Source organism: Ursus arctos, unplaced genomic scaffold, assembly GCF_023065955.2.
Source record: "Ursus arctos isolate Adak ecotype North America unplaced genomic scaffold, UrsArc2.0 scaffold_23, whole genome shotgun sequence".
NCBI classification, from domain to species: Eukaryota; Metazoa; Chordata; class Mammalia; order Carnivora; family Ursidae; genus Ursus; species Ursus arctos.
In genome coordinates this window covers 20,910,169-20,925,924 of record NW_026622908.1, presented here as the reverse complement: position 1 = coordinate 20,925,924, position 15,756 = coordinate 20,910,169, and the positions used below count along the sequence as shown (strand labels likewise).

Here is a 15,756-nt window from a genome sequence, read left to right as displayed (position 1 = left end):
GAAGTATGAGATGGTATCTGAGGACGTAACTTAACTTGGCCTACTACGACTACATTCTCCTGAGCTCTGTTTAGAGAGAGAGAGACAGAGACCGAGCATGAGCGAGCATGGGGGCGGGAGGGGCAGAGGGAGGAGGAGAGAGAATCTGAAGCAGGTTCCGTGCCCAGCACAGAGCACAACACGCCCCTAGATCTCACGACCCTGAGATCATGACCTGAGCTGAAATCAAGATTTGGATGCTTAACTGAGCCACCCAGATGCCCCTTGAAGTCTCATGTTTTGCATCTTAAAAATACTTGTGAATTCTCTACTCTTCATTCATCCATATTAAACAAGTATTTACCTCAAAAAATATTGAAGGAAACGATATTCAAGGAAAATAGGCTGTGGTTATCTTGTGGGTGCAGGACTTCTGACACACCGCCTCAGGCCTCAGTTTAAGAAGAACCGGTGGAGGGGCGCCGGCGTGCTCGGTCGGTTAAGCATCTGACTCTTGATTTTGGTTCAGGTCATGATCTCCCGGTCATGAGATCAAGCTCCACACTGGGCTCCATGCTCAGCAGGGAGTCTGCTGGACATTCTCTCTCTTCCTCTGCCCCTACCCCTGCTCCCACACACGTTCTCCCCTCAAATAATCGTTAAAAACAAGCGAACAGAAGAACTGGTGAAAAGCAGAGGAGTTGTGATGAGACAGCCGAGTTCATAGATGAGATTCACCACTGAGCGGTGGGACTCTGGACAACTTCCCTAGATCTTTCGAACCTATTTCTTCACTTATCTCAGAGGTGGTTTTGAGAATTAAATGAGATGATGGATGTAAGTCAGGTGCTAAGTGTTACTAGCCTTTTCCTTCCCTCCCCTGTAAGAAGTCCTAGGGTGGAAAAAAAGCCAACAAGCTGTTTGCTGCAATATATATATTTTAATTCAAAGTGAATCGACAGTAATACACCATAAATTCTTATTTTGACACTCACCAAAATAGTCACCTGGAAAACCCGCTTTTTGTGACAAAGTACAGAAGGCTTGGTCACATTTAAATCACTGAGAACTAGAGAGAAATACTAGCGCAAACCGTAATAGACATTACATCCATAAAAATTTTCCCAGTCCTTATTGTAATATTGCACAGTGCAATTGCTACATGGCAAACTAGTGTAGCATAGAAGTAAAAGCAAAAACAAACCAAAGAAAGAAAGCCACAAGTCTAAAATTGTTAAACAGTTAACAGTTCAAACTCAGTAATCAAATCTATTATCATTGGGTTCATTAAAACAAATCTTCCTACACCTTGCAGTGTATGATTTAACTTTTACTTAAAACAAACCAAGATTAAAATTAGTAGTAGAGATTTGAAAAAGTGAAAACGCTTTGCTATTACAGTAACATATTTAAACACCCTGAAGGAAAAGGAAAAGTAAATATCAGGGTATTTGGTTAAAAAAAAAAAAATTGCAAATTAAAATAGTATGCAAATATGCAACTTGGAAGTCATGCAGTGTTTTATTTAAGAAAGCAGTAAAATCAAAGAAAACTGGTAAAATGGTTTTAAAGAGGGTATAAATCCAAATTCTTTTGTCAATAGGCCAAATTCAGAAGTTAGCAGGATTCTGACATTTTTAATTTTTAAACACATTAAAAAGCCCATGATTAGAATCGGTTAAGAGCAGTGTACTCGACTAGGGTACGCCTTTATCAAACTTTACTATTACGAAAACATTTACCGTCCACTTAACAAGACCATCTGAGTCTTGGAACTGAAATACAGAAAATACGACATTTCAGGGTAGTCAATATGGCCCTGAACGAAAATAAAACTGCGCCAGTTCTGTACCTGTGGTACAAACAGAAATCGATCCTTTGCACTTGGTGTTTCTGAAACATCCGCTGCCAGCACTGATTCTTTTCCAAGAGGCGAGCAGACACCGGGGATCTGCCGGACCGTATAAATAAAATTCGTAAGCTGTGGAGGGCAGCAAGTTTACTTAAATAGTGACTCCATAAATTTGCCATCTGTAAATAATCTTTTAAATTAATCTTAGGCTACTCCTTTTTTCTGTGTAATATATATATGTATATATATATTTCTATTTATATAAAATGCATAGAATTGATTACTAAAAACACTGAAACTTGTGGGGAAAATTAAGTCCTTCATTTTCAGTGTGACTAAAAATGTACTGCTGGTTTTTTATTTTATGATCTAATACTGTAATTTTAAAATCAATTTCAGGCACATTTATTTCATTGATGATTATTAAATAAAACACTGCTTGTGTTAATGGAGTAAAGAAAAGTTTATCCATTATTAGCTTATTGTCAACGCTGTATTAGAGCTGTACTAGTGGTATACAATTCATTTATCAAAGAAATGCTGTAAATCCAAAACATTTGGAGAGTTTTACACTCAAATGCTTTGTACTGCTTATTCCAGTAAATGCTGTAAGATTATATTCCAGATTTTTAAGGAAAAAAAGTTAAGTCAAGCCTGCAAGATACAGCTTTCTCAAGTGTCTACAATGCCAGTATGAAAATAAAAAATTAAGTTACATTGATACATCCAAGTTTTTTATATGCAGTGATGAGCACAAACATTAATAGAGATAAAATACTGATGCAAATAACACACCCCAAAATAACATATGCAATTATTTTCCATCATTTACAATACAGTAGTTACAATGACACTCCAAACAGAAAAGCAAAGTAAAAAATCAAAACCCCAACTTCTATTTCATGTAATTAGACTTATACAGAAATTAGAAGGCTAAATAACAACTAGTTAATCACCTAATTTCACAGCTATCTGAAGTGGCAATCGTTATATAGCAGCTTATCTATGATACATTCAAGATAAATGATACAATTTATTACTTGTCCATAAGCTAAAACACAGCCTGTTTAATACCTTTCCTTAAATTCCACCTCTACACTACAATATACTTGAGGTCTATGCAAAAAAGTAGCTACCTTTTATATAGGAAATGGATGATTAAGTCTTTGGTGCTGTAAAAGCAACTTCATTTAAACATAACCACCACCGCCACCAAAAAAAGAAAAAAAGAAAGAAAGAAAGAAAATTAGAAGGAAAAAAACCCAAGACACACTTCCTAGTAAAGAAAAAGCATGTAATTTCTGTCCCTGACGGAATGTATTAAATAAGCAAACACCACCAACAAGCAAAACAAGTACTACAATGTAAAAATACTTAAAAAAAAAAAAAAAAAAACCCCTCTCACATGCATAAATGAAAAATTGCACACAAAGAACTCACATCTTTTCAAGCTTCAATAGTAAATATTCCGCTACTATTTATTAAATACTGCATGGTTTGCCCAAGCTAAGATGAAACCACATCATGAATCAATGAGCATTTTGCATTTTCTTTCATTATCTACTCAAAGTCATGCCTACTGCACCTCTAAACATTTTATTAAATCCAATTATACAGCAAACACTCCCAAAATAAACTTAGATTGTATTGCAGTTTCACTTAACAGTATATAAAATGCTGTGTTGTGACAGATATCAACTATCCATTAGATACTGAATCAATTTTTCTTAAGCACTACGAACTGCTTGCTTTTCTTGAAGCTAGATCATTCGGAAAAATCAGACAGCAGAATTCAGCTATAGCAAACATGCTGCCCTCTTAGTAAGGAAAAAACAGCTACAACCTGAAATCATACCACACAAAACCAAAAATGAACATTACTCTATCAAAAGAAAACTAAAGAATAGATCTGAATTTTAAGTGCTGCAGTCCTCAACATTTATATATAGGTAATAACATTAACAACCTCAAATATTTAAGGCACTATGTGTGGGAACGGTTTACAATGCAGCTGAGATTATTAGAACAACATTTAAGAGCAAAGTCTAGGCAACATTTTGCCCATGCAAAGACACATGCAAATGTAAAGAACAATAGCTCAATTGCTTAGGTAAGTGACCCAACATTTATACACTAAGACACAGATAATACAATTCACTCGTATGCTGTAATTCTGACATATGTGCATCTGTTGCTCTAAGTCTGTACACAGAATGGCTTCCCAAATGTGGATGTGTCTTGCACTAGTTAGAAGGCAATTTTATAAAAAATAGCAGGAGCAAAACTGGACTTCTGCTCCCATAAGTCACCTGTCTAGAGTTACTACATAAGAAGATAACATGACCAAAGACAAGTTATACCAAATGTGCAAAACACATTAAAAGTGAGTTTTTTTTTTTAAAGCTCAAAGTTGTTTAAATTGCACCCAAGTCTACATGATTCAAAAATAATTTTCTTGTGCCATGGCTAATATTTATTAAATACCATGTTTTTATTTTTAATCAAATGTTTATATCATTGAGCTTCCTCAATATACTCTTTTTGAGTTTTCACATATATGGATACTGGCTGAGTTTTGTTGGACTCAATGGAAATCCAGTATATGCAGGTGATGCTGCAATGTAAGAATGTGGTGGGAAGATTGGTTTGTACGGAGTCTGATGAATGGTTGGGGATGGTAACAGACGGGGATTTATGCCCACTGGGACTTGGTGAACTATGCCACCGGGATGAGAGATATTGTAAGTTGGATGCTGTAACATAGGTCTTGAGGTACATGGAGAGGCTAAGAGGTGGGCCACTGGTGCAGCACTACTGAGGGTAGCTGATGATGGGTATGGAAGTAGAGTAGGCTGTCCTCCAAGATGCGCATTTCCGGCCAGATGGGCATGCACGGCTGTGTGATTGGGACTTCCATGAGAAAGAGTGAATGGATTACTGGTAACACTAGTAGGTATATAAGCTTGCTGTCTTCGATGTCCGAAGTTTCCATTCCACTCCTGATGCCCAGATCCAAAGTGCTGAGCCTATCCAAACACATAAATGAAAAAAGACTGAATGCATATTTTATAAGTTAAAAAAAAAAGGAAGACAGGGAAATGACAACACACTCTGGGACTGATCATCCACAGAGGACCTCTCCGATCTCCACTTCTACTCAACACACAGAATTCTGAGTAAAATATCAATTGTACGCATATTAACAGTAAATGTGTTGATATTTATTACTATGTATTATAATAATATTAACATTGCCACTACCACTGCTACTAGTATCACTATCCCCCCATCACTACTAATCACTACCATTTGTGGAGCATTTATTTTATGGAAAGCTAACGCCATACATATGTGACATTATTTAATTCCAAAACAACCCTACAACATAGCTCTTATTCCCATTAACTATGGTCCAGATCTGTTGAAGAGATCTGGCCGAGGTAATATACATAGTACTTGGCAAAGGCAGGATTTGAACACAGGTCTGACTCCAATACCCGTGATCTTTTCTCTCCCAAACTGAAATACAACTGCTGAGCACAGTACTGACCAGATGGAAAGTACTCAGTAAGGTGTGTATTACCACAACTGACACAACAAACGCAGCCACCAATCCATTAGTGTGCATTCTGAGTGGAAGAGTCTTAGACAACAGACACACTAGAAAATTATCTGAGAGAATCTAAAAGCTTAATCTTTCTGACAAACTCAGGTTCTGCTTCATTATCCTCTTACAAGGCGGATTTCTCCTTAGTCACATGGGATGATGAAAAGGGATACATTTTTCAAGACTGTGTACAGCATTAGAATCTTTCTTCCTCCAAATGAAACACTGCTGATATTGAATCCCAAAGACTCTTGTGACTTCACAAACATACCTGACTGAAATTCAAATGCTGCTGCTGGAATGCTGATGTCAGTTTCTGCTGACGATGACCCACCGTGGAAGGCTGGTTTAATCTCCCAGGAGCGGATCGGCCTTTTATTAATGGCTGGCATATAGAATCTGGTAACAAACAAAAGAGTAGACAGCTGACGCTTTTCCCTTCCCATATAAAAGTTAGAAAGGTCTTAGATATTTTACACAGTACTGATCTGACAACCTTAAAATTAAAGAGAAAAGACATCTCATGGTTTCCAGCACCAAATGACATTTGGAAAGATTTCCCTTCTAGGATAGGTTTGGCAGGATCAAGCTGGAATTTCAGAGATGACTTCTGGCAATGTTGTTCTCTAAGGTTCCCAAATTAAGACTTTTTGAAGGGCTAACAGGGAACTAAGGCAGACTCAGTTTACCTGTGTTTGCCATATGCTCATCGGCATTTAATCCATTCTCCAGTCCCACTGGTGGCACCACGACAGTACAAACAGCTGGTTTGGTTTCCGTGCTGGCAGAGGTCACTAGTTCTGGGTTTTGATGAGCGTCCTCCACAAAGCTGCTCTCTGCAAAGGGACTGTCGTGTCCCGAAGAGTCTGATGTTGGAGAGCCATCCACGGTATCACAACCACTTTCCTGCTCTTCATCTGACATACTACAAGAAAGAATTTTTATGAAGAGTATGTTTTTCAACATTACATCCAAAGTTAAGTACTATCCAGGCTCCAGTACATTAATGAGAATCTTATTGTTATTTCACATCTAATTACAACTTCTTCCTTATCCAATAACATTTTTTTCATAGACTTTCTAGACTCTCACATTAATTCTCTATGCAGACTGTTAACCCTAATTCTATCCCGTTTAGGTACATCATTTTGGCACTTTATTTTCTCTCCTTTCCCTTCCCACTTGATTCTTAGTAGCGGTTCACAAAATTCCACTTTATAAACTCCAAAAAATCTCATCAAGACACTACAAAAGATCCACTATTCTGGATAATTTAAATGAAATGTAAAAACATATAATCATGTGACCTGGATATTTCAAATTAAGTTCTAATGTCAGGATTCATATCTTCAGTGGTAATTAGGGTCCTTTTAACTGGACAGTTATCTGAAAGGTCTTTCCCATCTCTCCAAAGGCCTAGCCAGAGTCCCATATTTCCCTTCTCTTCCTGGCCCCCTCAGGCCATGACAATCTCTCCCCTCTTGGAAAGAGCAGTGATGGTCTATTTCAATCATTCATTTCATACTTAACAACGTGAAGCATCTCTTTTTATATATGTACTTTTAGTTATGTTTCTTATTTGTACATTTATACATATACATACATATTTTATATAGACATATATATTTACATAGATGTATATATATGTCAACTGCCAAACCATATTATAAGCAATTCACAAAAAGATGTGTTAAAACCTCTTTACATCTTCCAAAGTATTCAATACCATATTTCCTAAGGAAAAAAGAGAAAACAAATATATACAATTAAGACTTAAAGGATTTTTCAAATTCTGTTTCCACTAAAAAAAGGAATTTCTAAGAGTTGAAATCAAATGTATTTCACTGAGATCTTTACGGCTAATTCCCTTCATGTGTTGGTGTATCACAATGACGAGAAGCTCACTACTTTAGTGGCAACGCATGTCCCTGGCCCAAAAAAGAGCAGGAAAGGAAATATGGATAAAACCATGCAAATCAATCACCAATGAGAGAAAAAAATCATATTGGATACTTGACAGTGGGTTATTACTTTATTATGCAAAAATTCCTTTTATTTTGCCAAAATGTTTATTTTGCTCTATGTTCTTATTCCAAATTTAAGTAATGACTGTAGTCTATGGAGAACTTGAGGACATGGCTTTTTCTACCCTTTCAAAAACAAATCATTCTTTAAAAATCATTTATTAGAAGCTCAATTTTCCATTTAGATGTGTTCTACAACAATAGAAGAAAAGTATTACTTAAAACCCAAGTTTCTAAAAAGTGGTCTGGTTAAAAAATTATGTTCCAGAGAGAAGCCACTGTGGTAAATTGACAGGCACTTATTAACGTAAACAGCAAAAGAAATGACGGGCTTTTTAGCAGACCTAGTATTTACGGTATGCCACCACTGAAATGCCCTTACCTGTTCGGTCTCTTGCAAGGGGATGGGCTGGACTGCCCTGAGGAGCTGGTGCTCAGAGTACTGTCAGGACTACTTAATGAACACATCCGATCGATATTCAAAGTGCTCTGGCAAGCTTCACAATCTAGACTATCTTTACATCTAGTGAAAGAGGCACGGGAAAACCACAGGTCAAAAATGAGAAGGAGCCAAAATTTGCATTATTTAATTAAGGACATGAAGCAGTTCAGAGTGCCCCACATCAACCAAAATCTAAAGCTTACTAATACAGGAGAAACGCTGGTAATAAACATGTTAATTACTATTCAGGATGTTTCCTCCAAAGGTACACTGACAGGCCAGAGGTAAGTCCCAGGAAGGTGTTTTTCACACCAGAGGGCGCCCTCATTATTTAAGGATGTGCCACGAACACAAGGAAATGCTTCCGGCACTTACTCTCTGAGTGAGTGTCTCTGCGACGTCCCCTCGTCATCAGTGTCACTGCTAATAGTGATCACACTCACTGCAGGGCTCGGGGAGTCAGCAATGATGATGGTTTGCCGCTGCTTGTCGGAAACTGAGGAATCAGACTCCTGCCGGACAGATGTTTCACAACAGTCTCTCGCCTCTCCTACTGAGTTATGATTGTCCTGTGTTTCTATACAACGTACTTCCTCGACATCTTTCCCATTTACTATCTTTGGAGAAATAAATGTTGAATGTGGGACATTCGTATTCTGCAACGAATTACTCCTGCAATCAAAGGAATAACGTGTCATTTCTATAATAAAAAAATGTACCTGACATTTTTCTAAGACAGCTTGTTAAAATGAACAATGTGAAACTTCACTTGTTTAAGATCACGTATATAACATACTAAACACATAGATCATTTTATAAATATATTATCTCTAGAAATATCAGTGTAGGCTGCAGTTATATACATTAAAATGGTCATTTCTTGGTAAATGTGATATCTGAGTATCTAAAATTGTCTAAAATTATATGTAGATAATAAATCAAAAGGGCAATAAAGACAATCTTACCAACTGAAAGCATTTATTTCCTCTCTTCCTGGCTCCCATTCCATTAGTTTTACCAAAATACCTCTGAGAAATTGAGAAGGGAGCTGGCTTAGTGTTTGTAACAAAGCTATCAAAGAGGTCATTTTGAATAAAACAGCGTGACCCTTTAGTGTACATGCAAAATTTACTTTAAAGACTAATCTTCAAAATGCAGAGGAAAGTTAAAATATTGATACCAACCTGTTCTGGCACAGTTTATTTTTCTTTGCAGTGGCAGGCTGAGGCCAGACAACATGCGCAATGCCCACACTAATTGGCTGTGGGGCCGATAAAGTTATCTGATTGGTTAGAAGAGGTTGTGGCATCACTGAGCTATAATGATTACTGTGCGAAATCATTTTCCTAGGGAGAAAGTTTAGAAAAATTGAATCCCTTCTACACCCAGCTCTATTTTGCAAACTTCACAAACTAGTATTTTTGTTTTTAACTTACCCCCAGTCTCCAAGCCTTTGGGAACCAGCCACCCCCTCAGAAGTTAATGCAGTAGTAGCAGGAGCCAGGGGTGTGACCTGCTGCCAGGCAGGTACGAGCATCTGCTGCGTTCTGCCAGACCATGTCTGCTGCACCAAAAGCAAAAGAAAAGCTAGGAAGTTACAGGTAATTCATCATCACTACATCTTAAAATCAAAAATACATTGCAGTAACAATCATTAATAATTACGTAAAAGTTAAAGCCAATAACTGCAAAAGATCAAATTCCCATCTAGATAATTTTTACTATTTCTCAACAGCACAGGCTGATATATTACAAGTGGATCAGTGCCTTACTTGAGAATGAGGAGGACGGCACATATGCAAAAGTAATAAATTATTACCAACCTGAGAGAGAACTCCCGGTCGGATCTGTAGTGGTTGTACAGCTGGGGCCTGAGTTACAAGTGGAACTGTATTATCTACTCTTATTGAATAACTAGTAGGTTTACCATGTGTTGCAGGAATACCTGTGAAAAAGAAAAACAGAACAAAAACAGTTCTTAAATCAAAACTATTTCTCTGAGTTAACTTACAAAACTCTTAAATTCAAAGAATTGCTAAAATTCTGATTAGGATTTTAAGACCAACTCCTACATAAAATGTTCATAACCTTAACAAAGCAATCTGTTAGGAAAGTGAGGTTCTTTCTATCTACCCTATTTACATCATTCTAAAAACATCTAGTGAAAGAGGCACGGGAAAACCACAGGTCAAAAACGAGAAGGAGCCAAAATTTGCATTATTTAATTAAGGACATGAAGCAGTTCAGAGTGCCCCACATCAACCAAAATCTAAAGCTTACTAATACAGGAGAAACGCTGGTAATAAACATGTTAATTACTATTCAGGATGTTTCCTCCAAAGGACACTGACAGGCCAGAGGTTTCCTCCAAAGGACACTGACAGGCCAGGATGTTTCCTCCAAAGGACACTGACAGACACTGATACAAAGCGACTCCTTCTACTGCTTTAAAATGCATACCACCAAGTTGAATCATTTATTTTTCTTGAAACCTCCCATTCCTTTTAAGGTTTGCTACTCTAGCTTTATTTCCTTCTCAAATAGTTTTGCCACTATGCTAAAGGACATGGAAGGTGAGGGGATCTAGCCCAACATCCTGATCTTCTAGCAGGCCACGTACATCTTCTCATACAAACTTAGCTATGCTTAGTATTCTCCTCTTTAAAAACTGTAACAGGATCTTAACACTTTTGGCACCGAAGGGGGGAATGTATCATAACTTCACACTTCAATGGCCATGATGGTTTACATGATTCAAGAAAATTCAGAGCTGACACACTCATTCCAACCTCCAAAGGAAAAGCAAAAATAACCTTTCATGCCTAGTCTGACACTACAGCTGAGCTTTGGCCAATGTGGCTTACTCTACTAGTACTCCTAGCAGAGAGCAAACACGCTCCACTTTGCTCATCCACTAGGAAAGTTTGAAAGTAGGACTGCCAGTCTTGTTAATCCTGTTAATACTTCTGTGTCATATACTGCAAAAGTACCTTGCAAATACTGTCTTGTATTAAACTCTGAGACAGTGAAATAGTATCACCCCAAATGAGAACTCTGACTCAACAAGATTTTAGGGATCCCCGAAGCTCAGAAAGCTCGGTTATGAGAATAAATTCACTACTTCACAGTTCAGGTCTCTTGCACTGACTTTCAATATATAGGCTGGCAGATTATTTAGGTACCATCAGTTTTGCATAAAAGTGATCTTAGGTGTTTCTGATCAGCCATAAGAGAAAAATGTAACAATTTTTTTCTTTTACTATTTAAAAATAACCTTATAATTTTATTGCACAAATATATTACAAGTGTTAATCCTGAAGAGAATGTGAATTTGGTTGTGTTAATTTATCTTCATAGAGGCTTTTCTCCTACTACCGGGGTGTTCTACCCCCTGAACTCCACCTAAAAAGCTAGGATTAAGTTTAACAAAGATCTTCAGATTATTTTTTTAAAACTGACCTTCTTACCCTTCCAAAAAGCATGTCTTGATCAGCAAATTCCCCAAGAAATGGAATATAAGCACACCCAGGCAGTGCAGATGTATGGCAGCAACAGACAATCTCATCAGAGAAAAAAGTAGAATTCACTTTGACAAGGAGGAAAGGACAGAGCGAATTCTCAAATCCCAACAAAAATCAAGTTGCCCTTAAACTCTCCTCATAACTGATGTCTTATAATGAGACAAATTCTCCTATTATCTTCTCTCCTCGTGAGGTCCAATTTGTTTTTATCAAGTTCAAGGTGGTTAAGATCCCCATTTTCTATATAGCTATTAGATTAGCTAAAACTTCATCTTTGTTTGATTAGATTTGCTGTAATACCTGCACAGCAGGGCACAAAAGCTTACAGATTGTTCTAGTACAACAGGAGAATTTTGTTGAAACGTAGTTGATTCTGAAATAGCAGTTTTCAGCCAGAGGGGATGAATAACTAGCTCTTCAGATTGCCAAATAATGTTAAATGCTTGTTTAATACATACTCAAGTTTGTTAAATAAAAGCTTGGCAGTCTTTCTTAACCTAAAAAAGGTACAATGTCATGGCTACAGTACCTCTATTTCTATGTCTGCATGTTATATGTATAAGATGGAGAATGTATGAAAGGCATGACGAACCTATAGACACTGTAGCCCCAAAGTAAAAAGTGTAAAGTGGAACAGACATAAAAGTTATTCAAAAATACAAACTATAATGATGCCCTAACTGCTGCCCAACAGCTGCCCAATAACCACTTAAAATGTTTCTTCAGAATGGACTGGCAGCCCATTATGAGAGAAAGCAGTAAGAAGACCCACACTGGGATTTTCTACAGAGATACTGAAGCAGATTAGAGGGAGAGCTTTCATTTCCAAGCAGACACTATACTAAGACAAGAAACACTGAACCAACATAATGCAGAGAGCCTACATGTCCTGCTACAGCTGTACCTGTTACATAAGCTAACAAGTGTTTTGCTTTGTCCGTTAACTCTAATTCCAAAATACTGTTCTTGACATTTAAAAGGTTAATGACTCTGAGGGTATCTCCTTTTTTTTTTGGTACCCTTATTATGAACCACTCATTAGCTGTTGGCTTATGTATGGAAAGGTTACTAATCTTTTATCAATTATAAGGCACATTCAAAGAGAAAAGATTTATCTGACGTCTCACTGTGTTTAAAAATGTGTCTTGCAAGCCTCAAATTTTTGCTACAAACAGATGATAGGCTCTGAAAAAAGAGCTGCTATTCTAAATCTTGATGAGATACACCACACTGTAGGTGAGTGACCCTCCAGCTGATTTGGTACACAGGTGGAAATTATTAGAAAAGAATCTGGGGCGCCCGGGTGGCTCAGATGGTTAAGTATTTGCCTCTTGGTCTCAGCTCAGGTCTTGATCTCAAGGCCATAAATTCAAACCCCACATTGGGCTCCACACTGAGTGTGGAGCCTACTTAAACAACGAAGAACTCAGATTAAGAATCTGTTAGTACAGAGTAAAAACTCATCTAAGTGCAAACGCATCTGTCAAGACCCCCCTTACATGATAACTGATTAAAAAACAAAAAAGCATCAGTCTTGCATGCTCAAGTATTTGGAAGTGAGATGTCTACCACTTACTATCAAGCAGCTATGCATGTTCGGACAGAAAGAGCAAATATGGCAAAATGTTAACACTTGCTGAATCTAGGGTAGAAGGCATTAGGTTATTCTTTGAACTTTTCTCTAGGTTTGAAATTTTTATAATTAACAAACAATTGAGGAAAAACAAAGAAATAAACACAACAGCATCTTTAAGAGCACTGACATCGTGATGACGTGGGTATTTTTATTACCCGCCGCCATGGGTTACCGTCACAGATAATTACAGACCACCTTGACCCACAAGTCCATCTTAAAAATCAACCATCTAAGCTGTTGTTTTTTATCTTAAGCGCTACAAATCTTTCTCTTGATGAAACCTTACGTGAAAACCCAATACATATAAAAGATGAAAATAAAGCTATGCTGGTAGAACAAAAGTGGCTGCAGAGTTGACATGTTTTCACATCTCTTACTACCAGTCAATCAAGTCAACAAACATACCTCAGTGCTTTATTAGGCACTGTCAGAGATATCAGAACTTTAGAAACGTTGCTCAAATCCTTAAACCACATAAAAAATTCAAATAACCTTCAGAATCCAGAAATATTAGAGCTAGAACTCACCAAGATATTATCTATTCAGCCCATTTCCTTTGACTAAGGCTGAAAACAGGTTAGCAGACTCATCTAGAATGACACCGCAAACGGCAGGGAACAGAATGCTATTCTAGGTGTCCTGACGGAGCACCAACTGTTTTCACCAACCGTATGCAGTACTACCACCACACTTTCAAGAGTCATTTAGGGCCTCATTTGCAATTAACCTCTTGCTTTGAGACAGAACTAGATGTTAAAGCCTAGCAAAGACAAAATGCTAGGAAAGGAAGGACCTAGAAAGTCAAGTTTTATTCTGGTTATTCCAGCCATAACGCTGGCTGCTACTGTCCTTTAGGAACCACTACCAAGTGCCCCGGTTTGAGAATTTATGGCCTCTTCAAAGGTTTTCTGCCATTCATCTCATTTGAGGTTTTAATTTGCTTTTTATCTAAATAAGGGACATAATCTAATTGAGTCAAAATCAATCTCTCTCTTTTTCTAATCCTAAGGTGTGGGCAAAGAACAAGACTCTAAAATTTGGGGACAGAATTCCTTTGACCAGTCATCAAAAAAAATGAAATCATGCCATTTGGAACAACATGGATGGAACTAGAGGGTATTACGCTAAGCGAAATAAATCAATCAGAGAAGACAATTATTGTATGATCTCACTGATACGTGGAATTTAAGAAACAAGACAGAGTATCATAGAGGAAGAGAGGAAAAAATGAAGCAAGATGAAACCAGAGAGGGAGACAAACCATAAGAGACTCTTAATCATAGGAAACAAACTGAAGGTTGCTGGAAGGATAGGGTGACGGGGTGATGGACATTGGGGAGGGTATGTGTTGTAATGAGCACTGGGTATTAAATAAGACTGATGAATCACAGACCTGCATCCCTGAAACAAATAATCATTACACGTTAATGACCTGAATTTAAATTTTTAAAAAATTTTAAAAATTAAAAAAAAAGAATTCCTTTGACCAAAATTTAAAGAACTGATCTCAGTCACTTTAATGTCTGGTAAGAACAGACAGATAAAAGGTACTTACCTAAACATCTGGAGCTGTGATAACCACTAAAGGACAACCCCACAGCTTTCCAAGCTGATTAATTTCTACTAAGGTATTTCATCATGCTAGACTCTACAGGAAATTTAATTATCATATTACCCATTTTGTTAGTGATGATTACAGTAGAGCTCCGGTCAAGAGAGGAGTGTCACTTGTCTAAAGGCTACCGACCAACTTAAATTAAATTCAAATGTAGCACCAAATATACCAAAAACTATGCAACATATTTAATTACTAGATGCCTAAATTTGTTTAAAAATAACTTCTGCCTAAGTTCAAAGTGTAATTTAAATCAAAGAGTACCTTGAATAGCTGGGGGACAGATAATCAGGGTCTGCTGAAAAGCATCACCACAACCAAAATGAGCACTTCCGGCCTGCAGAGGAATTCCATGGTGCACCACTGAATGAGCAGACGTGGTTAATGCCTGAAAGACCAGCACAGGCCGCATTATCCCGAGCAGTCTACCAACTGCTACATGCATGCTTTACAAATGCAATTCCAATATGCTTCTTAATATCACACATCTATTGATAAAAATGGACCCAGAAACTGATTTTACTCAACTTTACCTTTCGTAGAGCTGCTGCACAGAAGGGCAGATAGGGGATACTGAGAGTGAGAGGTGATAAAATAAACGAGCTTCAGTAGACATGCTCTGATTGTTACCCTGAAATACTCGAGGTTTCACAAAATAACCAGTGAGACCCTCACTAGCACGTGACTTTTAACTGCTGACATGAGGCTTCTATATACCTCAAAAGCAAAATGAGCAATCATAAAAAAAGAAGTATAAATTATTAAATACTCTAAGTTCTTACCTGATTTCTTAATGTGCCAATTTTAGTAAAATTCGCTGTCAGATTAGCAGTACTGCCTGAAGCAACTGGTCTTAAAAGTGAAGTTTTATTGTGATTATTTGTGTCACATGAATTTGGGTGGGACTTACAAATATCCATAATATGAAAACAGGACTTTACACTGCAAAAAAAAAAAAAAAGGGAGGAAAGGTGATTGTAATATTATTTTAAATGTTTACAGTAGTTAAAGTTCCCAAAAAGAAAAAAAGTTCTACCGGAAATTTCTACCAGAAAAACCTACAAAAGGTTGAATTTTAAA

The 15,756-nt window shown here is 37.3% G+C and overlaps 1 protein-coding gene across 12 annotated transcripts in view; it reads right to left on the bottom strand.

The window, feature by feature from the left end:
* Positions 1–899: 899 nt before the first annotated feature.
* Positions 900–15,756, bottom strand: part of HIPK3 (homeodomain interacting protein kinase 3) — an 87,211-nt gene continuing 72,354 nt past the window's right edge. For 4 of the 12 annotated variants that reach the window (XM_026512150.4, XM_026512151.4, XM_044389029.3 and 1 more), the window contains exons 7-17: positions 15,459–15,618; positions 14,941–15,064; positions 9,728–9,849; positions 9,341–9,468; positions 9,089–9,250; positions 8,870–8,932; positions 8,280–8,576; positions 7,845–7,985; positions 6,128–6,363; positions 5,710–5,837; positions 900–4,857 (exon numbers count right to left, since the gene is read on the bottom strand). In XM_026512150.4, the coding sequence (XP_026367935.1) occupies positions 4,381–4,857; positions 5,710–5,837; positions 6,128–6,363; positions 7,845–7,985; positions 8,280–8,576; positions 8,870–8,932; positions 9,089–9,250; positions 9,341–9,468; positions 9,728–9,849; positions 14,941–15,064; positions 15,459–15,618 (2,038 nt within the window). In that variant the 3' untranslated portion in view covers positions 900–4,380. The remainder of the gene's footprint in view (positions 4,858–5,709; positions 5,838–6,127; positions 6,364–7,844; positions 7,986–8,279; positions 8,577–8,869; positions 8,933–9,088; positions 9,251–9,340; positions 9,469–9,727; positions 9,850–14,940; positions 15,065–15,458; positions 15,619–15,756) is intronic. The other 8 variants (XM_026512152.4, XM_048213889.2, XM_048213887.2 and 5 more) reach the window with 3 other exon arrangements.